Below are 26836 nucleotides of genomic sequence, written 5' to 3' on the forward strand. Positions count from 1 at the left end.
CAACACCCCGCCACAACAGTCAGTGGCCTCGTTATCCCCTCGCGTCAACTCATAGATAGAGCCTCTCTCGCCGTTTGGCATCTAGCAGGGCCTCACCTGTCACTTAACCTAGTTTTAATTGCTTTGCCTTTTTGGCATTAGCTAGTATGCCAGCCCGCACACTCACACACTTTCTCACTCATGCGCACATTGGGTCACTTGTGCGCGGTTATTCCTCGCTTCGCTGCGGTTTTCGCGAGTCAACTTATCCCCCCCCCACCCGGCAGCCTTCCGGTCAGCTGTACTCTCAGTGTCTGTCTGCCTCCACGGGTAACACTGTTGTTTCGCTCTTCTCCGTTGTTCGCACCCCTGGTTGTCTTTGCTGCTGTCGTCTATGGGGCGGTGTCGGGGGGTAGTTTAGGGCACCTGCCGCTTCGGCTAGATCCTAACCGGGCTTCCTACACCTATTTTTCGTACGATTGGTCCTGTGCCTCTTCTACTCTTTCCAACGTGGCTCTACCTACGGCCTCTCCTGTAACCGATACCATTCCCGGCGTTTCGGGGCCTGATCGCGGGCTGCCAGCCTCGTGAGCTCGGGGACGTCATCATTCACGTCTGGCAATCACGGTGCTTGTGTTAGGTCCGTTCTTCCCCTTGAGGCTCCTTTTCACACATATACTGTTCCCGTCTCTGTTGATTGTTATCTGTGATTGATTTTCGCTTCTTTTGCCACCTCTTACTTGCATCCACTCTACATCTTCACATGTTGTTTCAGGTTTCATTCACACGCAGTTTCATCTCCTCTTTCCTGTTTTACTTTACTCAGGTAGTTTTAGTGATTTCAACAACAAGCTATTCTAGGTCATATCATTCGGCATTGGTTTTATTCTACACTGTGTTTATACCTCCCAACTCCAGGAATTGGGATGTCGGTGAGAGGGGATGGACCAGTGATGCAAATGTGTCCCTTTCACAAAAAAGGGAGGTCTGCCTAGGAGCGGGCGTGGGGGGGCAGGTCCATCACATCCATAACTGGCAGGTCAACCTGGCATAAATGCACAATACTTCTGGGTCCGGCCCACAGAGGGCAGACCCAGGAGGGAGCCCTGTCTCAGTGTTTTCTGCACGTTCCTAGTGCCCTGAACATAGTGTGAGTGTGTCTAATCATGCGCTATACTTCTTGGCAACAGTTCCTCTGTGCACTTAAAAGCAGGACACCGGGGAACTAAGTTGGGATGTTTAGTAACTAAACCCTCTAGGTTAAAGTGACACTATAGTGCCAGGAAAACAAACTTGTTTTCCTGGCACTATAGGGTTAACAGGTCCCCCCCTCCTGCTGGGCTGAAGGGATTAAAACCCCTTTAACCACTTACCTTAATCCAGCGCCAGGCTCCCTCGGCGCCGGTGACCTCTCCTCCCCCTGCCAACGTCAGCTCCTATTGCGCATGGGTGGCCAGAGCCGCGCGCACATTCAATCCTGCCCATAGGAAAGCATTACCCAATACTTTCCTATGGGGATCTGAAATTATGCTGGACTCCGTGAGGACGTCCAGTGTCATCTCAGTGTGATTTTCTCACTGAGAATCGCGGAAGCAGCCTCTAGTGGCTGTCAGTGAGACAGCCACTAGAGGCTGGATTAACCCTGCAGTGTAAACATAGCAGTTTTTCTGAAACTGCTATGTTTTCAGATGCAGGGTTAAAACTAGGGGGACCTGGTACCCAGACCACTTCATTGAATAAAACATTGAAAATAATGCATGGCTTGTATTAATATATTTTAATTAGATGCTCCGTTTTTTGTTAAACTAATAAAAATACATTATAGATTTAGCGAAATTACATCATAGTTTAGTTCGGAGAAGACAACACTAGGGTAGACTCTGTATGCTTTCTCTATGTGACTGTCAGGTAGAAAGGATAGAGTTTATAACAGTGATTGGCAGGAAGCTTAGGTGGAGATGTCAATTTGCAGGATAAAGAAATGTGTAAAAAATAAAATGAATTGCAGAAATCCACATCACTAATACAGTCGTTAAATATAGAAAACGTAATAGTGAAATTCCTGGTAAGTGATAATTCTGGAAACAGTCAGAATAAGAATATTTACTGTCAAGCATTCTGAGTCTGGTGTAGTATATCAAGAATGCATGTCTTTGCTTTACATACTCTTTCTGGTATGATGTGTAGTGGGTCTCAACATTGCTTACCGACCTTATTCTACCGACACTGGAGGGTCTTTAATCACTTTTTCCTGGATAACCAATATTTATACATTTACATACTGATTATCAAAACCAAACTGTGCAATTCTTGGCTCCACCACAAACACAATCAATGCACATTGCAAAAGTTTATTCAGTTGATAAATAACAGTGACTCTAGTGTGGTAAATAGGCTTCGTTCTGACTTTAACAATATGTTAGGCAATCATTTTGTAACACAGACATTTAAAAACTGAAATTCACACCTATCTCAACACATCCAAACACAGTGCAACATAATATTCATATAAAAGTGTTTGAGCCTTGGTTTTCTCAGGTCCTGCAATATACCGGAGATCAACAGAAACGTTTTGCAAGACTATTTTGGATGACTTTTTTGTTTTTGTTTTGACAGAAACAAAACAAAGAATGGGCTTTAAGTACGATTAACAACGTAGCTATTGACACCGGAATCACCACATACTTCCTGTTCTGTAAAGGTGGGCTGTCCCGTTTTGGACATTTTAGGAATCTTATATCGTCTTGTGTTTAAAAAAAAAAAAAAAAAAAAAAAATTATTATTATCGTGTAACTTGTCAATTAAATTCTTGCAAAATACACTCTGAAGCACAAGTGGCCTTGGTTGTTGCAAAACTACAATCCCCATACCTGCTGTAAGAACTGCAAAGCATTATGGGAGCTGTAGTTGTATGTAGATACTGGCCACCCCGGCTCTAAAGTGGTTTCACTCATTTCGCGAAAATCAACCCCTGCTTCTGTGTTACTCAACTGATAGTAAAGACAGAGACTTCACACTTCAGGGTGCAGGACAAGAAAGAATATTCTATATGTCAGGAAAAATATAAAAATTTGAAATCTAAGTGTATTTTATCCTTATCCTATATTACTTGATACATTTTGAATTAAATATATTGAACTTTTATTCTCACTTTTAATCTGCAACAGCTGAAAACAGACCATGCGACCAACCCAATAACCACACATTTTATGAAATGAAACATGACCGCTTTAGGGATCTCACAAACCGATAAATAAAGTATAAAACAAAAAGAATAAATTACATATTAATGGCCTAAGAAGTTGTTAGATGGAGAGTGATGCAGACGAGAGTTCTGTAACAGAGGTTGCTGAAGCGGACGCACTTCCTGTGTGTCTGCTCGGCTTCCCCTTTACTTTCCTATGATCAGTGAAAGGCATCAGCCTTTTTACAGTTACTGCTTGAAATGAAAGTGCTGAAAAAAAGGCAGGAAAACACACATCACGATGCTCGGGAATTAGTTTTGTTCGGCTTCACGAAGTCGGCAGCCCACCGCCGTGATCAGGGCCGCTCCTTTGCCGCTGCCGTCTTCAGATAGAAGGAAGGAGACATTGCATTTTGGGGCAAGATCGGCAACTGTCTGGTGCATGATTCTAGAAAAGCTATGAGAAAATAATACTTATTAGAACATCAGCTATCCAAAAATGCAGATATATATATATATAATTATACTGTATATTACATCATTATTACTATGCATATGATATTTAATGGTGAACACGTATTGTACAAATTATGCCTCCCAAAATGTTTCTTTTTTTTTTTTTATAAATGTTATTATATCTCTAAGGCACAATATAAAGGGAAAAACCTATTATGTACTTACTGTGGATGTAATTTATACAGTGTTCCATCGACACCAACTGTGACGTCTAAGTGATCTAGTCCTCTGTTCTCTCGTATTTTATCCACGACAGCTGCCATTCCCGCACCACACAACTGTGCCGCTCTCTTTGACACAACACCACACACCTCCTTTACAATTATACTGTCGTCACAGGTGCTGTTCAAACCCAGCTGCTGAAGGATTGATCGTACCTGGAGCAGAGCTAGCCTGTCACTGCAGGACAAAATCAAGAATGTTAGCAAATAGAAACTCCCAAGAAAATCCTGCGCTATACTTGAAAGAAAAATGCAATAAATGCAACACACAGATTTTTTTTTTTAGTGGGAATTGTAGATAATTGTAATGATGTGTTTCAGGCCATAACAGGCAAGGTGGAGAATAATTGGGTGGAAATATATTTTCCTTTGTCAGTTCTCTGTAACTTATGATTGACAGTTTAAAGTGAATTTCATACTAAGTGCCAGAGCAGCCGAAATTCATAACAGACTTAAAGAATTTTTCCAGTTTGGTTACTTTGACCCTAAATTTGAAAATCACTTTTGAATTCTCACTTCAGTTAATAACCCAGTTAGTGGATAAATCTCTTTGTCTCTGTCAGTCTCTCATCTTCTCAGAAAGTACCCAAACATGGCAAATCAGTGAGAACATTATTTAGAGAACAAGAGTATGCAGCTATGCTATTTAGGCTGCAGAGCCTCCTCGACCCAATCTTCTGGACCTGGTTATCAGAGAATCCTTCTTTGGTTTTGTTTTTTTTTGCTTTTTTGTATTCTTTATTTTTAGTGTGGTTTCTTTGTTTTTTTAGCAAGCAAGTGGTCTCTAAATCTCGTCATACAAAGCAGTAGAAGAATATACAGGAAATCTGCAGCTGTTATAAAATGTTAACACATTACACAGACTGCAATTTGATCTCAGCTTATTAAAGGAGGCTATTTATAATATAAATACACTTTAAAACAGTCACGGAGGTGCAGTCTTTCCTCTAGAATTTTAAATGAACATCTCCCCTCAACAATTTTCGCCATAAGTTCCAAAATATATGAGAATACATTCTTCATGAAGTGATTTACTCCCCCCTAGCAAACTGCTGTCCTGTACTTAGAACACTGCCTTATCACATGTAATGGAATCCCTTTTCCTTGTATTCTACCTTTTAACATTTACATTTTGTCTGTTACAGATTGACGCATTACCAGTTATGAGCCACTAGGTGGCACATGGTGTCACAGACAGCCATCTCGTTTATGCAATAAGTGGTTTCATAGCTCATGTTTTATTGCTTGAGGTTCCTCCTCCCCTCCCCCAGTAAAAGGCACACACATACAGAAATAATTGTTCTTGCTACTTACCTCTCAATTTGTGACAGGAATTTCGTTTCGAAAATGCTTGTGGTTTTCAGTGCCTCTGAAATTTGACCTCTGAACAAAAATCCTCTTTTTGTGAAGTCGGTTAAAATGTTGCGTACAATTTCTCCTAAATACATTCCACTGATCATTTTCTCATACCTGCAGCCAGAGGATTAGAACATGTTTAAATGTTAATCCTGAACTGGAAAAACCTGACATTGAAAAACTCTAAATCTCTAACTGTGTATAACAACTGTGAACTGACATTATTCTAAACATTACTCTAGGGAGAAGTTTAGGTGGGCCTCAGGTGTAGGGAACCAAATGGACTGAATGGATCCATGCCATGTTTCTGGTACTTAAGTTTCTCACACAATGGATGAATGAAAGAGGTATGACTAACTATAGAACATTTGTAAACTAGAATTCCTCCTCAATACCAGTTTAGAATGTTGGTCAATTCTTGATATGGTTATAGGAGGATTAGCATGCACAATGCGGTAGTGAGGATTACCATGGAAATACAAAGAGTAGACACCCCAAAGTATCTCATTCTACATCTGTCTTCTACTGAACTCCTTGGCAATCATATTTTCCAATTGCGTTAGTCACATACCTCTGTTTTCCTGAATTTAATGACAATTCATCGACAGACTTGTCATAAACGGTGCGAATATCATCCAGACATCCATTGTCACCGAAGGCCCCCCATTCCATATTGACACACATTCTCCCCTCTTCTCCATCCACCATTTCTATGTTCTTGACTTCCTCCATATAACATGCATTGCTGCCAGTTCCTACAAAGAAAGAAGTGGTAAGACAGGTAGACATCTGTTTTCTAAGCAGTTGCCATTCATAACTAGCTATTTGCTACCTATAGTTAAAGGACCACTATAGGCACCCAGACCACTTTAGCTTAATGAAGTGGTCTGGGTGCCTGGTCCATCTAGGATTAACCCTTTTTTTATAAACATAGCAGCTTCAGAGAAACTGCTATGTTTATACTGAGGGTTAATCCAACCTCTAGAGCCTCTAGTGGCTGTCTCATTGACAGCCGTTAGAGGCATTGCGTGCTTCTCACTGTAAAAATCACAGTGACAAGACGCCAGCGTCCATAGGAAAGCATTGATAATGCTTTCCTATGAGACCGGCTGAATGCGCGTGCGGCTCCTCACGCGCATGCGCATTCAGCCAATGACGTCGCGAGGAAGAAGGAGAGGAGGAGGAAAGCTCCCCGTCCGGCGCTGGAGAAAGGTAAGTGTTTAACCCCTTCCTCTTTCCAGAGCCCGGCGGGAGGGGGTCCCTGAGGGTGGGGGCACCCTCAGGGCACTATAGTGCCAGGAAAACGAGTATGTTTTCCTGGCACTATAGTGGTCCTTTAATGTGAAATTAGATTTTTTTTTAACCTGTGGTATGGGCACTCCATCAGTCTACATTGGACTGATCATTAATAGGAGGTAGCTGAAAGAAGGATGAGCTGAGACCTACTTGGACAATAAATCCTATTACAAACACTATCGAGAAACTAGTCATTCAGATAATGCATAGTTATATAGGTTGACAGCATTCCATTTCTTTTTAGTAAATCTTACTCAAAGAGAATTTCAAAATTCTTAGTACCCCAATGACATGAGCTGTCTTTCTAGTATTCTGTAGATGTGTGCCCAAAATGCATATCTGTGTCTAGTGTGCCACTGTCAGATGAGTTTGGGTAATCAAGGGATCTTGATAGGTAGAAACTAAATTACGTGAGGCAATCCTGCTTCACTGTGATGATATATAATGGAATGCTCACAATATCACATCTGTTTGACATATTACTATCTTGAAACATTTATTTAAAATGCAAAATACAAAATCTCTGTTTACTTACCAACTATGAGACCAATTTCACAGTTTGGATCTTCATATGCACAGGTCATCATTGTGCCAACTGTGTCATTCACTATGGCGACTACATCCAGGTCAAATTCCTTTAACAAAGATCATTTGAAGAATTTTATTAGTGTATGTTAAAGTTAATATCATTACCAGAAAACATTTAGGTTGAACAAAAATCCATTAGGGCAGGGATGCCCAAAAGGTAGGTCCTCAGATGTTATAAAATGGCACCTTCCATGATGCTTTGTCATTCTAAAAGCATTTTAAAGGTATGCAAAGCATCAAGGTAATTGTAGTTTTACAACATCTGGGCATCTACATTTTGGGCACCCCTGTATTAGAGATATAGATTTTGACCACTAATAAAAGCCAACTGGGTGTCTGATTTTCTTGGGTGGATGGTCAGCAAACAAACTGTAGCTGCCCAACCATACGAACTAAACCTCTTTCAGTCTAAAATAACAATTTAGGAAGAACAGGATGGTCCAGGCACTCAAGGTATGTGAATAAGGCAGATTTGTTGGAGAGCATTGCAACGTTTAAACCTCAACTGATGTATCTAGCTTGATAAAGACCTCAGTTGAGGTCGACACTGTTACAAATCGCTATTTGTAACTGGCCCTTTAAATGAAAAATTGCCCTGCTTCCCTGGATTGTGGAGAAGCCTATTTGCCAGCCTCCTTCCTTATGACTATGGCCCTGTGTGAGCGGTGATACCCCAGATGGCTATGCCATGGAGCCTATTCATATAATGAAAGACTATGGGAAAGACTTTAGCTCCGTGGCAATTGAACTGTGTGAATAGGATCTGCGCGCTATTCGGTAGTTTTGTGCGCTCAGATCCCAGCTATCTGGGGATATGTGAAATGTCTGTGTGTTATGTGTAAAATGTGACTTTATGTATTTTAAAGTGTTTTATGTTGTTTTGCAACCATGTGGTTAATGGAGTCTGCCTCTAGTCCTGGATAATTGAATTACTTCCCCCCATTGTCTCCAGGATAGAGGGCCCTGTAAAACCATGCTTCCAGAAGGTCAAATGCACATTTGTACTAACTTCTGAACCCCTGGTCCAATTCGTATGATTTTTGAGTATGTTGTTCCCCTGAATGGATTGATTGTGAATATGTATTTTTTATGCGAATGTGATGTATATTTTGGGAGTTATGAATGTTGTGTAAAAACTGTTTTTACTGTCTGTGATAATTATGTTAATCCCTTGTGTAGCATAATTATATCACAGACATAGGGGAGGATTTTGTGTGTAATTACTGGGAGTGGTTTTAATGATGTACGTGTATGATTGGTTGTTTTGTCCCGCCCTGTGGGTGGTCCTGTATTTTCAAAATGGTAATAAAAACCAGGCTGGGTGTTCCAGCACCTCAGACCTCTTCTGACCCTCTAACTTGCAGCCTCGACTCATGTTTGTAGGGGACAGCTATAATCACTACAGGGATTGCTATGCTCTTCATACTCCCTTAGCTGTTGAGCTCTTGTAAGAGCTCTTGTTCCTGATCCTGCTTCGCTCTACAGAAGGGAGAGGGTCACCTATTGGAACCTGGAGCCTGGTCGTAGGTCCAGGGCGCAGAGCAGACGGCGAGATACCAGCCCAGCAGCGGTGGTTCGTGGAGTCTGCAGTGCTTATGGTGGCTGCGGTGCTGATGGTCCTTTGGTGAGCGCTAGGAGCATCCTTTTCTACGGTCCAACTTCCAGCCAGCCTGGAGGCAACCGTAACAGACACATTGCTATGTTCCCCAATAAATCTGCCTTATTCACACACCTTGAGTGCCTGGGCCATCCTGTTCTTCTTATTATTAACCAAGCTCTGGTCAACCTCAGGTCCAGCTAAGTACCTTGTTCGTGGAGGTGGTGCGGGGGACCCTTGTTTCTACAGTAAAATAACATTTTATTCACTCCCAAACAGAAATGTAAATTTTCCAACCAGCTTGAACACAACAGGACATTTTTTACAAGAACTTTTTGTTTAGACAAAGATCATTGGAAGTTAACGGTATGGAAGAATGTTAATTTCAGCATTCTGCATACTGCCATGACAACAATGTATACATTGCCTTAACCCCTTAAGGACACATGACATGTCTGACATGTCATGATTCCCTTTTATTCCAGAAGTTTGGTTCTTAAGGGGTTAAAGGATAAAAATACTAATGGATTACTTATTCATTATGTGAACTTGAAAAGCACATAATGTATTCTGTAATGAAGGAGACTGACGATTATGGTAGATAAGTCTGATTTGGGCTTTAAAGGGACACTGTAGGCACCCAGAGCACTACAGCTCATTGAAGTGGTCTGGGTGCCAACTCCCATCACCCTTAACCCTGCAAGTATAATTATTGCCGTTTTTATCAACTGCAATAATTACCTTGCAGGGTTAAGTCCTCCTCTAGTGGCCAAAATAAGAGAGGTCCAGTCCCACCTTAGTTCAAGACAGGCACTTTATTAGGAACCACAACAGCAACGTTTCGACCCCAAAAGGTCTTTGTCAAGCTTGACAAAGACCTTTTGGGGTCGAAACGTTGCTGTTGTGGTTCCTAATAAAGTACCTGTCTTGAACCAGGGAGTGCCTGGACCTCTCTTACTCCTCTAGTGGCTGTCTACCAGACAGCCACTAGAGTACTTCCGGCTTCTTAAACGACTTTTGGTCGTCCTCAGGCTACTCATAAGGACCTCCAGCATCGCCTGAATCCCCATATGAAAAAATAGAATAATGCTTTCCTATAACGAGGTCTAATGCGCACGCGCGGCCATTGCCACACATGTGCATTAGTTCTCTCCCGCTGGCGGACGTCGGCAGGGGAGCAGCATGGGCCCATCGCCGAGGGACATCGGTGCAGGATTCAGGTAAGTGTTTTAACCCCTTCAACGACGTTGGATGGGGAGCGGGAGGGAGGGGGGCACTCCAGGATTCTCTAGTGCCAGGTTTGTTTTCAGCACTGGAGAATCCCTTTAAGGTCTTCAGAGACAGAAACGTGTTAGACAAGTTTTACCTTCCTGTCCCTTAGTCACCCTGTAAACCGTTAAATCATTGTTCTTTTGTGTTTGTAAAAAGCTTTTACAACTGAAGTAAAAAAGAAACTGTATGTGTATTGTTAGAATAGTTTAAGATTGAATGCATTAGTATATCTAGAATTATGATGTGTTCCTATTGTCATTTTAGCAGCCTCTTCCACTTCCTCTAAATTCTAGTGTTTTATGAGACCTCACCAACTATTTAAATATATGTCATTTGTTGGTTTCCTAGTTACATCACAGGAGGTAATCTTTGCAGGTTACATAGCTACATCGCTAAAAAGAAGACTTGTATCCATCAAGTTCATCTGTTTTTGCTGTTGATCCAAAGGAAGGCAAAAAATCCAGTTTAAAGCACTTTCTAATTTTGCAACAAACTATGAAAAAATTACCTTTGATACCAGAATGGCAGTCAGATCTCTCTTTGGTTACCCCACATAATAAAAATTATATCCCTGAATATTATCTTTTTGCAAGAATTCATCAAGTTGCTGTATAAATATCTGTATGGACTCTGATAAAACCACCTCTTCAGGCAGAGAATTCAACATCCGTATTGTTCTTACTGTAAAAAAAAAACCTTTCCTTTGCCTTAGACAAAATCTCCTTTCTTCCAGTCTAAATGGGCGACTTTGTGCCCTATGTATATTTCTATTTACGAATAGATGTCCAAACAATGATTTGTTTTGACCCCAAATATATATTGCATAATAACAGCATATCCCCTATGAGACACTGTTTTTCTAAACTAAAAATATTTAAATTTGTTAGCCTTTCTTCATAACTAAAATCTTTGTCGACCCTTATCAATTTTTTTACCTTGCCACCTGCAGTTTATCCAGTGCCATAATATCCTTCTTTAGAACAGGTGCCTAAATTGCATGTCATATTCAAGGTGTGGTCTTACCACTGATATAAAGAGGCAAAATCATTTTTATTTGTCCTAAGAATGAATGTCTCTTTTTATACATGACAATGCTTACTGGCCTTAGAAACTGCTGTTTGACAGTGGACATTGTTGTCTAGTTTGCAGTCTATAACAATTTCCAAACCCTTCTCCTGTTGTTTTACTTATCTCAATACCGTTTAGCATGTGCGTTGCTTGTGCATTCTTCTTCGTTCAAAAACTGAATAGAAACCAAAGACGTTGATATTTTTACTTCTTAGTAAATAGTTAACCAACATACCTCTCTCCTTTTAATTCCTTCCCTTAGAAGAGATACCACATCTTCTCCCTCACAGTCTGTAGCCTTGAATCCTTTGGTCCAGGTTAGTAGGATACCCTGTGTAGTAAATACAAATCAATTACTTTTGCTTCTGGCATATTTAGACCAGAGATTCCATAAAATCTGACACTGCAGCTATTACAGATTATGTTTCCAGACCTGGCATCAGTGCCAAGGTTCAGACATTGTTATCACAGCCTGCGAAGGATTATTACATTATTTTAAACAAGTGAGATGTGTTAGAAAACGTATCTTTTAAATCTCTATGTACAGACAGTGCTGTGTACAGAACTAGGGCATACTTGTTTTTTCTTAGTTGTAAAATCAGAGTTTCATTATGTTATCTGATATAAAATATTCCTCATTTTCTCCAGTCTAGTTCCTTCAAAATCCTGTCTTTTAGTTCCTACACTCCAGTTAAGTGAGGTCCTGGAGCACAAACTGATGTCAGCTGTTCAGTTAGGGTAAGGAACTGACATTTCTATCATTTGCAGCAAGGCCAGTACTACCACCCCACATTTAAAAAAACCCATATGTGTATTATCTGTGTGTTACTATGGAAACTCATAAGAATTCTTAGGAGGGAAGCAAATGGAATTATCAAGGCACTCTCTTACAGATACCTAACCCTGTCAGTGTTAAGGTTAAAGTGGGAACATCATTCATACATTTATGGAAAACCAACTGGCGTTACACTACAACCTAATTCCATGCAAATGTATAGACTGAATGTTATATGGTCGGAAGTTTGCGTGTGGGAAGTGTGTGTTGTCTGTACTGTTACTGTAACACACAGTGTTAAAAGCTGGATCCTGAGAGTGTAAGATGTAAGCGGGACTCTTGTCAAACTGGAATTGTCACATGGGAACTTGTCGCATAACATTATATCTTGTTATTTCTAAAATGTTTTCGATTTTTAAGTTATATTGTTTGTCTGGATGCCCTTTCACATTACCCCACGACTGGCCCCATTGAGGGCTACTATTGATGCTTACTGGGAAGAGGGAATGAGAAACTATTAATCTCAAAGTAATGAAAGTTCCATTTTCAAATAAAATAATACAACAGTGTCTATAAATATGTTTTACATTTTCCATAACTTTGTCCAGTTAAACAGTTAAAGGGTCACTCCAGGCACCAGAACCACTACAGTTTAGTGTAGTGGTTTTGGGGAAAAGACACTGTTCCTATATACTCTGCAGTAAACACTGCCTAACACCATTTCCAGTGCCCGCTATTCATAGAGCCACTAGAGGGGCTTCCTGGTTGCAGTCCTGCAAAGATTGCTGAACTAATTTTGGAACTTTCCATGCTCTGCACTGAGATGCCAAGCGCTCCTGATAGAACATTTAGTCAATGCATCTCTATAAGGAGGTGCAACCCCATGACATATTTGTGTGAGCACTGTGTTTAGCTCTGCCATTGCAGGAGTAAACAAACAGATTAATGACATAGAATCGTCTCGATAAAAACAGCAGGTAACTAAGCACAGCATTGACAACTTACAGCATCCAGACTTGTCTGCTTGCACGGAAACGAGAAAGTGAATCCCAAGGGAAGCTTAGCTCCCTTAATTCCCATGTAGTCCAAGAAATCGGATATGCAGTGAACAATGTGATCAAAAAGCTAGAAAAAAATAAATAAAGATATGGTTATATGAAAAATATCTATTTGCATTTTTACCACTTAAAACAATAAATATTGTCTTCTTGATGAAACTGGATCGATAAGTGGAAGTCACTGTATTTAACTGAAATAAACACTAATAAAGAAATATATAAAAACATAGACTACCTCTTCTCCGGTTCCTTGCATGACATCTGTAGGGATGGCATAGATTTTATTATGCATTTCTACGGTTCTCCTTTTGCCGCTCCGAATCTTGACAAGCAAAACTCTAAAGTTTGTTCCTCCCAGGTCAAGAGCCAGGAAGTCTCCATTTTCTGAAAAAATTAAGTGTGCACAAATGTTTGTTTTGGCGCACATGTGTTTTATTTCAAATTACATGAGTTTTAGAATTACATTATTTTTTAACAATGATGAGATCAGAACGGTAACAGGTCTAGATCAGTCACCTATCACTGTTTCTTCCTCGTCTGTGTGAGATGACACCTTAAAAGAAAAGTTTAAATACAAATCTACTGGATTTAAATAAGAATCGAGGTTGTTCCTATCCTGGCTGTTTCCCTTTCAAAAAGACCATAAATGAAACTCCCCTCACAACCACAAGCCATAAATTAATACTTTTACAGTGCAAAAAAAAAGTTTCACTTATTGTAGTCGAAAAAAATGTAAAGAATTTAAAGAAAAAAATGTAACCGTGATACAGACATATAGTATAATTTGCGCAAACACCCCATATAAAACCACATGTGAAAACAAACATTTACACGTACAGTATGCCCTACTGAATCTTTGTGTAGAGTATTGAATATGACAGGGAGGGAGAGAGTCGTAGAAGTGATGGTAAACACAATATTTTACACACAGAAGCTTAGTTTGTGTTCAGAGTCTAAACTCCTTATACAAAGGGTAAAAATGTGAGATTGCTGTGTTTTCGATATTTTTTTGTTAAAATATGAAATTCCATAATAATTAATAGAGGCATTTGTTTTTTAATTCCCATACAAAACTTAATTGTGATATTAAATCAGGGGTAGGAAAGCTTTGACACTCCAGATGTTGTGGACTACATCTCCCATAATGCTCTTGCAACCATAATGCTGTCAAAGCATTAGGGAAGATGTAGTCCACAGCATCTGGAGTGCCGAAGTTTATTTATGACCATATAATGGCAGAACTGCTTTACAATAAGGCACAGCCAATACATCTAAAAATAAATGAAAGCATTTTTAGCTATAAGGAAGAACACATGAGAAAAGATATTAGAAATGATAATCTCAGCCAGTAGAGTTAAGCTGATTTCATATACATTTCTGTCTGCTATTTAACAAAATATCAATCATATTTCAATACCTGAGCCATCTGGGGTGCTCCGAACAAAAGTTGGCAACATTTTAACTTTTGCACTTTCATGTGTCTTCTTCCTTAGTCCATTCTCAATTTCAATTTTCATCCTTCTCTTCACCTCCAGCAATTGTTCGCGAGTGAGATTGAACTCTTCTAATGTCTCATCCATCTGTCTGCGCTGTTCGGACAGCCTGTAAGCTACAGCAGTCACCATGGCGGCTCCCTTAGCGCTGCCACTCTCAGACAACAGAAAGCGCACATCCGATTCGGGAACCAAACGCCTCACAGCTTTATGTAAGCGCCTGGCATATCTGCAGAACAATAAAATAAATAATAGTTATGAAATACACTAACGTCTAGTGAACTGAAAAATGCCTCTATCAGATTAGTAAATTAATAAATGTCAAATTCATAACATACTTAATGGACACTCGAGGCACCATAACCACAAGGTAGGCAGGGGAGAAGGGGTTATCAACAATTAGGCACAGCTGAATCATGATGAGCAGTACAAATATAATAAATAGATAACTGAGTGTCCTATATTGCTGGGGTAGCAGACAGTATGGATTCCAGATAGACCCGGGAAATGGCAAACATTGTTTTTTTTTTTAATTTAGGCTGCTGTAATAAGCTACAGTGGTTATGGTGCTTGCAGTTTAAAATGAGGCTTTAGAGCAATGACCTTTCATAGGATCAATCATCCAATAATTTATTATTTCTAGTTTACCTTGGCCCTTAACTGTTCAATCGTCGTTCTCTGGCCATCACAAGGAGCATCAGCCACATTATATTTATAAATTCCTCTTGGCTGGAAAGTGATTTATGATGGAACATTGAAACATGATAGCTTCTCTAATGGTACATCATTATCTATACATAAAGGTCCAGTCCAATGGGAAACCAGCAGGGTGAAGATTCTATCTCTATTACGTGTATGGTTAGGAATATGGGCGGTCAAAAGTAAACTGCCCATGTATTATGGGAGTTTTAGACATAGTTTGGCCAGGAACGGACTCCAAATATAAGAAACTAGGAAATTGAGTAGGGGTGTTACACAACTTTTATATTAGAAAGCTGTTTTTTACAATTAAAACAAAATTCATCACAGCAGACATTCCACATTGTTGTGGCAGGGTACATCATATCATTGTAAAGCTTTTGGGATTATTGCTCCACTGCATAGTTTCCTTCTGTAAAATCTTCAAATATGAGTAAAACGTAACTGTTATCTCTAAACATTTAACAAAAGTTGTCGGGAAAGGAAGATTGGGACAGTTCTGTTACTACACTATTGTTGTTCTCTTAGTCCTGCGGGGAAACCTGCTGTCAAAGCACATCTTCTAAAAGAACGGACAGTACGGCAACTGTTACTGACAGGAAAGGTCAGCCTGAGTTTGATATCTTATCTCTTTGTGAGTGATATAACAAACAAAAAAGTCTTACTGTGGATGCATCTTGTATAGGGATCCATCAATGCCCACAGTGGTTCGTAACCTGGGTACCCCTTTATTATCTCGAAGACGGTTAAGGATTCCTCCCAATGTAGATGCGATCAGATTAGCAGATCGGAAAGAGACAATAGTACACACGTGTTGTACAGCAATGCAGTCTTCATGGGAGGGTTCCACCCCCAATCGGGTCAATATTTCTTTGGCTTTGCTTAAACCTTCTTTATTTCTGGAAGCAAAAAAAAAGGTTTTTAATTTCTACATCTTAATAACAAACTATGTACTAAGCTCTAGATTGCACAAAGCTTTGACATTACAAATATGCTAATTAAAAAAATAAATGACTGTCACTCTATTTATCATCAAAATACATTTAAAATACGGTTTTACTGTATACAATTAGTGCATTTTAACATTAAATATAAAATGTTCAAAGAGTACATGTTATTAAACGGTTTAGGAAAACTCAAATAAAAATAAGTAATTGAACTACCCTGAATATAGCCCAGCAGCCACAAATCAATGTTTTCTAGGAAAGCAGAAACAATTATATCTTGGGGCACATTCTGTCAATATTACCCAACTCAATGATACTTATATTAGTGACAAATAAGACGGGCCCAGAACCATAAGGTTTTATCAGGTACAAATGATACTGCAGGTGGAGTTCAGTACGGAAAGAAATCTGTTATTTACTCATTTTACATTTGGTTCACTTATTTTTCATTTTAGTTTTAAAAGTAGTTTTAAAAGTATGAATGAAAAGATATACGGTACAAGAAAATTAATCTAGCTAAACATAAAGATTGCATTAAGAAAAAAAGACATAGGGGTGAGGCCTGACTGCCATGCTCTGCAGACATGTTTCACTGGAGCTCCTCCGAACCTGGCTCCAATATTCTGATTTAATGCTCCTTATTAGCAGATCTTCAGACCCACTCAGGTCTGTTAGCTCTTGGTACCATTAAGACCTCATCTGCTGACAAATTTCTGTTACGCCCCTCATTTCACTGTATCTCAGAGCCTGCGGCCTGCTCGCATTGAGCTTTCAGAACCCCCATCCCCCACTGACTTGCTGAAGGCCTCTTTTGAGAATTTGGGCTAAAAATGGTGCTGCTTCCATCTCCTTTACTCAAAATGGCGGACGTTGCCCCAAAGAGCAGACAGGGAGAAACAGCCAACTACACACCCCAAGATCTGAGATAGATGCCAAATTCATCACATATGTGCCTGCTTATGGGAGACCCTTGCCAGATGGGATGTCCACTGCATGATGGGATACCACTTGGTCAGGCCAGTAGGCCGTGAACACCTGGATCTTAAGCAGACCGGGGCTCCAACCCTTTACCACATGCAACGACTATGAGAGCGCACTCAGCTTCCTGGACTAGGGACCATGAGACACTGGATCTGTCATTTAAAGGCGCTGGCGGGGAGTGGAATCTGGTGCTGGCTCTATTGACAGGCCATGCAGAGGTTCGTGGCTACGAGCTCTATGCTTAACCCTGTTGATGGTGCTAACGGGTACACTGTCCATCCCATGTAGAATGGGAGTTAGCTGACTTGGCATGATGGGAGTGTGGTTCCATGCTCGCCTGCTTTTATTAAGAAGGCAGTAAAAAGCTCAGCCAGCCATTATTTGATAGCAACACTTACTTTTGTTTGGGGTGATCTCTGCAGTCTACAATTTAAAAGTTGGATGTTATACATAGAGGTTTTTCACTCTATTCCAGTCGCTGTCGGTGGTCAAACAATCTGCCATTATTCAGATTTGCTTACAATTCATGCTGTATTCTTTTTCAATTTTTTGCTTCAAGCAATAACTCTACCTTAGTTTATATCAATCTTCATGTCTATTCTCACGACTAGTGTTTTAACTGCTGAAAGTTATTTCTGTGTAATGACCTGTCACTATTTGCGTATCCTGCATTTACCTATTCTTCCCATAAAATTAGATGCTCTCAAATTGCCAGTTCAACGTATGTTAACTATAATGTGTTTTTATTGCTAAGCATTTGCATATTCATTTTACATATGCTATCAATTTTATAAAAAAAAAATATATAAATTACAAAAAAATACAAATAAACATGAGATATAGTTGACAAAAGAGCAAGTAACAGTAAAAAGGATTAAGAAGTGTTAAAGAAAAAGGTGTACTTCATTCTCTCATCAGTTCACTTACTTTTCAATGGCAGACAAGTGCTTGGTCTCAAATTTCCCTCTAGTAAGGAGTTCTGGAGTGATTCTCCCTTCAAACAGAAGTCCCTCTTTGGCCATTTTTACTAGAATAAGTCTGACAAGTTCGCCCATGTACATGCCACTCACCATTTTTTCAAACCTGCAGCAAGAAAGCATGGCAATTTTATACACAAATGATCTGCTCATTCAGTTTGCATCACAGACACTGAGGGTTTGTTCTACGTGCTTTATCTCCGATAGCATTGGCTTCCTACAAGGATTTAGAAAAATAACTGTTATGCAGCAACTGAATATCTCAGGCTGGACTTTGCGAAGTCTGCCACGGGCACAGAAATTCAGAGAAATCGTGTTTTCACAACTTTCTAAGAATTCCTAGAATAACATGCAAATGAACAGGTATCATGTTGTTATCTGCATGTCAAGCTGGGAATTCTGAGATGGACAACAGTAATTGTTAAATTAAATCTGTAATAAATTGTGGGACATTTTATCATGTTTTTTCACAAATTATTTGACTACCAGGATTTATAATTTTAATCAAACATCAATTGCATTATGTGCACTGGGTATACATGGGTGAACCGTTGGGGTGTGTTTGTTAAATTCAATAGTATTGTAAAACGGAGTGATATTTACTTACAGCTGTTTTCCAGGATTTATTGAACCCCTGTCAATCTCTCTGTCAAACTCTGTTCTAATATCCTCCAAGGACCCATCATCGCCAAAAGCTCCCCACTCCGTGTTAATGCACATTCTCCCCTCATCACCTTCCACTAGATCGATGTGTCTCAGCTCTTCCATGTAGCAGGCATTTGTCCCGGTACCTTAGAACAGAGGTCAGAGTAATTATAAGCTTTACAATATAAATCACTCGGAGCTTCCACGAGTACCAGAACATGATATTACCTATGATAATGCCAACTTCACACCGCTGGTCATCAAACCCACAAGTCATCATAGTCCCAACTGTGTCATTCACAACAGCCATGATATCTGCTTCATAATCCTACAAAAAGAAAATTATAACAATTAGATACCTTAAAAATGAAAGGTGAAATAGCCAGCAAAGAACACAATGAAAGGTTATTCACCTGAGAATAGTCAAAACGTTATAGTGAATTCAATGTGAATTTCAAATGGCCATAATAGCCAAAATGAAAAAAAAAATCTCCTATTTACCAATGCTTCAAGTTCAGCTAGTTTGGCTTTAAATTTGAAATGTATTTTGAATTCCCATCATTTCTCATTTTATTGAATAAGCATGAGTAGAGATTACAGATTGCTTTTGTAAGCTGGAAAAACGAGAATTCTCCATCATAACACAGAGATGAAACATACAAGAAGGGAAGACATGACTTCTAGCCGCATGCATATGCCAGGGCTCAAAATTTCAACTCTTCACTTGTCATGTGCCAGGGAGAATTCAGCCCTGCTGAATAGAAATTCACCCCTGCGGAGTGCGTCAAGGACCCTTTAGGTTTGCAAAACCAAGTAACCTTTAGGCTTGTCTATTAGGGTGGGATATGACATTTTAATCCCTCCATATAATGTTTGGATTTTCTCAGTGCACATCCTTTCTATCCCACACCTCTATACCCTGTGTTTTCTTAATGTTTTTTGATTTGCTTTGTTTTTTTTAATTTTAGTCACAACCGCATCAGATAATTCGGACCCACATTGTCTTTAAGACAGGTGATGATAGAATGGTCTTATGGCAGATGGCAGATGTCACAGGGTACGTTGTGAGCTGATTGGGTTGGTAAAGATATTTATCTGCCTGATCAATGATTAATAAAAGAGTAATAATTACCTTACCAACTTTATTTTGTGTTTATCATTGGGCGGTATGTGGCAATTTGTGTTTCTTGCATGTCATGGCCTCATAATTGCATTGTAGTATATAGGAAAACATGTTATTTGACTTTGGCAATTGACTCTGATTTGGATTTTGAGAAAGTGTGGGTTTATTAAAACGGTGACACATATAAATATAAATATCCGAGTAATAGAAACACAGTTTTTCACCAAAGTGTGGATTGTCAAGAAGTCAATGTAAATTTAGATCAAAATAAACCAAAAGGAAAAAATCTGCAAATTATTGGGCCTAAATTCATGACAATTTCCATTTTTGTGAATAATTCTAAAAGAGTACAAATTCTTACACGACATCACTTGCACCTGATATAGCCAGGGCTATTTCTGTATGTGAAATCTTAAACTGCCTTTTGGGCTATAAATTATTTTTGATAAGCCAGTGCTGTCTATCTGTAAAATAAGCTTTTCCCCTGTAGATAGGACATTGAACCAATTTTGAGTTTAAATATTAAAAAATGTGTAGCGTTTTAATAATCGCACATGGATAACGAAACAATTATTACTTACTCCTCTTTTTTTGATGGCTTTGTTTAGCAGTTTCACCACATCCATTCCTTCCACACCACTAGCTTTGAAACGTTTGGTCCATGTAAGCAAAACACCCTTAAATAGAAGTATAGTGAATTATATATACGGTATATATTTTAATATCTGATACATACATTTATTTCTTTATAGATAGATGGGTATGTAGGGAGATTATTGCTTTATATTGATATACAATCCAGAAGAAAAATCAAAGTACGCTTCTAATAATTTGAATGATGTTTCTTTAACAGGAAGATTGTCATGAGAAACTTATATTTTAACATTCTTAAAATAATATAATTATCTAATCAGAACAACATTAATATTATCAAAACAGCTAACTAGGAGGGATGCATTTTACTTTTTCTAGTTTTCAAGTGTGTAATGGGGTATAGATATAATGACTACGCAACTCAATTATTTTCATTTTATGGACCTCAGAAAGAGAACGGACTAAGTTCACCCAACAGGAAATCAAACCTGTCACAATAAGGATTTAACAGGCACTAGTGGATATTGCAAGTGGAGTACCACCGAGCTATCTCACCATAAGGGGAACAGTCTGTTAGACACTAATATTTCTATGTTTGATTGAAGTTACCTAATCACATTTTTATGCTAATTTAGTTGAAGGAACTGCGATTGTCCTAGCAGTGTGCATAAAAGATAGGGATAATAAATCATACCTCATCTAGTTTGGATTGTAAGCATGGGAAAGAGAAGGTGAATCCGACAGGAAGCTTTTTATCTTTGATCTGTTTCTTTTCCATGAAATCTCCCAGGCATTCGGCAACATGATCGAAAAGCTGATGGGAGACAATGTAACTATGTTAACGTCTAGAAAGATGGATATATACACAGTTAGTAAAATAATATTTAATCTACTTCATATGTCATATCATATTCCAAAAATACTTGGTTTCATCCCAGTAACCTAACACATGATTCACTACATACTGAGGTTTTGGTCCAACTAGATATTGGCACTAATAGATCACGACCCAGAATCCTTCACTACACTAAGTCAGCAAGACATTCACTAATGTACAATTCTGACTAATGTAAAGTAATGTGAAAATGTCTGCTAATTTCAGGTTTCAAAACCATGGAAAAAAAACAAAACACAGTATCGACTGAAACTGAATACTTAAGGATTCTAAAAAAAATGTAAACCCTATCATTTTCCTTCCAGAACTTAAAAGGTTAAAAATAAGTTCTTATCAGGGTGCTGCAAGAAACATTCTCTGGAACTGCACATTATTTCGGAATCTCCCACTTAAACATCACCACCCTTTGTTAATCCCATATGTTGCCGCTGTCATGGAAAAGGTCAACAGGCCCTGAGTTGCAGGTGGTGTTACAATTGGAATGTTAAAGAAAGCGACCCCATCTGCCAATAACAAAGAACTATTGCTAAATGCAAAATGTAGCAACTGTTTGCTATACCATTGTCTTCTTAATACTTACAATATACCTCCGACTGTGAGCATTAATAGGTGGGCATGCCCTAATTATTCAGCTGAGAGATCTACATTGTGTCTGCTTGGTTTAAACAATGAGCAATTTGCAGAATCAATTGTCCCAAATGTATGCTTGCCAACCAATATAACAATGCATAGTTACTATACTTCACACTACATGTGAGGCCTGGATGTGTTTTCCCACAATAATAGAGGTTAGAACACAGGCAATAATACATTTAGCTTAATCTTACAATGCTCAGACAACCTTAAAATATGATTCACAAACTTCTGGTGAGCAAAGTTTAATAATCACCAAGCCCAATCTGTGAAGCTAAAATGGTAGTCAGTAGTGAGTCTTCAAACTATTTAAAGTGTATCTATCATGGTACACACAAACTTAATTAAATTAAAGGACTGAAAAAGTAATCTATACCTTCTGCTAGCAAAAACAGTAGCACGTGTATAGAGCTTAAATTAAAGCTTTTTAAAAATGTGGTCCCTCCCCCTCACCTGTCAATGAATTCTTTGCATAGATCTCTATAGTATGACAATTGACTGACAAGGGGGTGCAAGAGAACCTGCTCTCTCTCACAGATATTCCCTACAGCAATGCTTATTAGGAAATATAGTAACCAAGTGGCTGATATCACTCTGATCTGATGCAATGAGGCCAGCATCCTTAGGATTGCTCGGGGGAATGAGTAGTGTAATAACCAAGGATGTCCAGAAATGACAGTGCTAGCATGCTGCACAGGAAGTGGGAAAGAGAATGACGACTCCTAAACCAAATTAAATATATAATTTATCTGCATGATAAATCTTAAATTACTTAAAATAAACAACAAAAAGAAGCTAGTCCCAATTAATTATATAAAAGATGGAAGGGGGGTAACCCCAATTGATAAAGTGACAAAAGGAAAATAAAAAATTTCTAGAAATAAAGTATATAAAATATGACTATCATTGATATTCAACTAAAATTAAAAATTAAAATTACCGCAATTAGGTTAAATTCAAATCACAATGAAGTGATAAAGATTGCTGCAATCTCAGTTCCCTCCGCTGTTAGGTAGGCACCGCATGGTCACCCAGCTCCCCTCTGCACACTTGTGTAAGGCAGGCACCAAGTGTCTGAAGTGGTGCTTGCCTTTCTTCAGTGTTATAGGCCCTTCAGACCCTGAGCCCGGCACCCCAGCCAAATAGTGACAGGAACCATATAACAGCAGGTTCCTGTCACTAAAGCAACCTGACTACTGGACAAACTTCTCATTTACCGGTATTTTATTTGTTTAATGGTTTTTGTTTAGTTATAACATTTTCATATTTTATAACTCAAAATCTCAATAATTTCCTTTTTTTTGCTAGAGAAATTCTATTTAGCATTTCACTGCAAAATTATTTTTAATCCTTTGGAGACATATTGATCCTAAATTCTGTATTACACTTATAATTTGAATTTAGCCTCAAAATTGCAAACTTGTTTAACTCATTAACAGGACAATGTCTATATGGTTTATTCCCTATATATGGGATCATCTATGTATTTTGGAGGTAATAGAGCCATATATAATTTTTCTTCTATTCATGATTAAAAACGTTTAGTGGCAGAGTCAAACCCATGTGTCCAGTCTGGCGCCCCAGCGCCAATGGATATAATTGTTTACAATGTAAATGCACAGTAATATATAATTACCCTAGTTCCACTTCCATGTATAATGTCCTCGGGGGTGTCGTAAATCTCACTCTCCATCTGAACTGTCTGCTTCTTCTCATGAGAAACCTTTACCCTCAGAATTCGAAAATGAGATCCACCAAGATCCAGCGCAATGAAATCTCCCTTTTCTGTTCAAAATAGCAAAATGTGTTAATGTCATAACTAAAATGACTTGTTTTGAAAAAAACAAAAAACAAAAACAAAGCAATACTCCATGTTGTTTTTTTTTTTTTTTTAAAGAGCAGTGGTCTGTTCCTCAGCTGACATTTCAATAATACTCTCCTTAACGCAGCTTAAAGGGAAACTCTCCCTTCTAAGGAATTTTGATACGATGTTTAATTATACCTAGATTTAAAGTAATACGTATTTGTGAGGTAGGAAAATATAATTAAATGTATAAATCCACACCTCTATATCCTGAAACTGGGTGCCTCCATCTTAGCTCCCTGTCAATGATTGCTATAAGCGCTGCCCTTCGTAAGGTCAGCATAGAGCGGAAGCATGGAAAGATGAAAAATGAAGCAATAATTCTATTCGTTCTCCTCATTTGTATGGTTGCCCATTTGGACGCCTTTTATACTGATTTTTAATACCATTTTCTAAATCTTTAATATAAATTTAAAAGAAAATGGTGTATTTCATGAAACAAAAAGGTTAACACAAGTTCTCAGTGATTTTCGTTGTTTCATTCAATTATGCAGATTCCAGAGACGTGTCAGTTCCCCTTTAATTAAGCAGAATGCTAGAATACATGATATCCCAGGGTATTTATTAAGAAATCATAAATATGTACCCCACTGCTTGTAAACTGGGTGAATTCAATGTACACATAATTGACAACATTAGGTTTGGACAAAAAGAGACAACAGGAAATAAGGCATTTCTTGTAAAAGTAAGCTATAGGAAGGACCATGTCTAAAATATGAAATGCTTCCAGAATAAAAGTCCTACAGATAATGGACGTACACTTTAAAGACGTCTTAATAAGGCAGATTCAGGAAACGAAAAATACAATTACTCACTCTTTAGCGATTACAATCGCAATTATGCATATAGCGCCAACATATTCCTCGGCAGTGTACGACATTTAATTGTAAAAACATGCATGAGATATGGAAACAGAAGATGAAGAGGGCCCTGCCCAAAGAAGCTCACAATCTAAAGGCAGAAGGTGTAATAAAAAAAAAAAAATCTATAGGCCAAAGAAAAGGATTTTTTTTTTTAAATTTGAGATTTTTATTTTTCAAGTACTTAGGGGGTGTGGGATACAGAACAAAGAAAAAGGGGGGGGTGGGGGTATGGGAGGGTACATACCAAGGCAGCAAATTGTATTAACAGTGCATATATATACATACAATGTGTCGATAGTTTGCATTACATTACATTGTCATTCACAATATTCTGTACCGTATGTACAAAATTGCTTATACACAAAACTCGATGGTCCACATGTAGCAGTTGTAAATGGGCACTCATACAGTTCTTTTCGTATTTGGGAAATTTTACCAATCTAGGAACAAATAACATGTAATAGTTTGTGATAACATATGTTGGCATATCAGTCACCCAACTTTATCGAGTAGTGTTGTTCCGGTGTGGCCCTCCCTTTTTCACTCAGTTAGTGGAGGTAATGCTGTTGTGTGCTGTGGAGGTTATATGAGTGAACTCCTAGGGGTTGTCCTTCTCCAAGAGGGCAACCCAGGGTTTCCACATTAGTTCTAACCGATGTCTCTTCGTATATGAGTCTGCAATAAGCAGTTCATACTTGTAGAATAATTTTACCCTCTCTATTAGTTCCCTTCTAGAGGGACATACATTACTCTTCCAGCTCTGTGCTATTAGGTGGCGTGCTGCTAAGAGCACGATAGAGGCTAGTTTTTTGTCTGCTCGATCCCAGTGTGCCGCAAAGAAAAGGATTTTTAACTTTGAGGAAAATCAGTATGAGCCAAGATATTGGCATGTTTTATTTTTCATCTATCATAATCATTGCCTGAATTAAAATGTTATTGTGTTAAATAGGGTAACAGTTCTAAAAATGCTACTTACAAGAAAATGGTTCTCACACAGGTCCATAGCACACGATTTCCCAAAGAGTCCTTTATTTAAGGGTTATATAATCTGGGCAATCTACATTGGGTAATGTAGCAAAATCCATCCACTAATTAAAAACAACTCACATTACAATGTAAAGTAAACACCAACAGATGTTTCATCTTTCAGCCTGAATGCTTGGTAAGGCACACTTAAAACTGCTACTTACTAATAGCAAAGGCAAACATTAAAATAACGCTTTGTTATATTGAGTTAATGGAAACCAAACCCTAGACTACTGTAATTTCACTCTACAAACAAGTGCCTAGATAAGCTGATGGATAAAAATGCAGCATTAATGCCTGGCAGAATTATTACTTATGTATAATGCACTTCAAGGTCCGTGAATGTTTTGTAACAACAAAAACAGTCATCTAATCACTAGTTATGTTAATTAAGTGGAAATTAAGAAATATGTATAATGAATGTATAACGTTTATGCAGTGTACCAATGCCAAGGTGACCATTCATCAGGCCTCTCAACAGTCCCTTTTTCAGCAAGACAGTCACGATTTGTGGGTCCTGTCTCACTTTGGTTCCCTGGTGTCCAGAAAAATTAGATGCGCTCGCATTGTGCAGTGGACATTAGGACCATGAAGGAAGCTCTTCCAGTAGCACTCCCTGCATGGTCCTGAGGGCTGGGTACCAGCCAAACTTCTTGTCAGCGGGCAGGTCCAAACCTATTGGACATAGCTTGTGACGCAGGTTTCAGAACTGCTAATGACTTCTCATGGCCTCGCCCCCCCGTACTGAATATTTAAGCGATTGTTGGGAGGCATGATACATTATCAATCTTGGGATCTATGTAATAATGCAGTTTTATTTGAATGGGGTATTCTAAGCATAACCACTACAGCTGATGGACTGACATTTAACTGGGTCCCCTTGGCACCTCATATCCAGCCTCCTCTACAGATACAGCTATAGAGGAAGTTCCTACTTTCACATTAGATAACTAAATTGCGTTCCGTTAGTTGTGAGGTGTTCAGGTGTAGTTTTAGGCCAATGAACTTACATTTTTAGAAATATTAGGAGAAGAGGAGGCAGGGTGGAGGTGTCCATTGTTTGAAAATGATGAAAGAAGACTCCTGGCACCATAACCACTACAGCAGGCTGTAGTGTGTATGGTACTTAGATTTCCCCTTTAAAATAAAAATCAATTGGATTAACTGGGTCACAAACAGCCTCAAA

At 38.7% G+C, this 26836-nt stretch overlaps 1 protein-coding gene across 1 annotated transcript in view; it reads right to left on the reverse strand.

Moving 5' to 3' along the window:
• Positions 1-2316: 2316 nt before the first annotated feature.
• Positions 2317-26836, reverse strand: part of LOC134575071 (hexokinase-1) — a 57755-nt gene continuing 33235 nt past the window's right edge. Inside the window, exons 3-18 of the mRNA XM_063434212.1 lie at positions 23534-23682; positions 21064-21183; positions 20357-20452; positions 18881-18980; positions 18615-18798; positions 17958-18113; positions 15768-16001; positions 14328-14632; positions 13146-13294; positions 12858-12977; positions 11313-11408; positions 7088-7187; positions 5828-6011; positions 5215-5370; positions 3845-4078; positions 2317-3620 (exon numbers count right to left, since the gene is read on the reverse strand). Coding sequence (XP_063290282.1) covers positions 3476-3620; positions 3845-4078; positions 5215-5370; positions 5828-6011; positions 7088-7187; positions 11313-11408; positions 12858-12977; positions 13146-13294; positions 14328-14632; positions 15768-16001; positions 17958-18113; positions 18615-18798; positions 18881-18980; positions 20357-20452; positions 21064-21183; positions 23534-23682 — 2528 coding nt within the window. The 3' untranslated portion in view covers positions 2317-3475. The remainder of the gene's footprint in view (positions 3621-3844; positions 4079-5214; positions 5371-5827; positions 6012-7087; positions 7188-11312; positions 11409-12857; positions 12978-13145; positions 13295-14327; positions 14633-15767; positions 16002-17957; positions 18114-18614; positions 18799-18880; positions 18981-20356; positions 20453-21063; positions 21184-23533; positions 23683-26836) is intronic.

This window comes from Pelobates fuscus, chromosome 10 (assembly GCF_036172605.1).
Source record: "Pelobates fuscus isolate aPelFus1 chromosome 10, aPelFus1.pri, whole genome shotgun sequence".
Classification (NCBI taxonomy): Eukaryota; Metazoa; Chordata; class Amphibia; order Anura; family Pelobatidae; genus Pelobates; species Pelobates fuscus.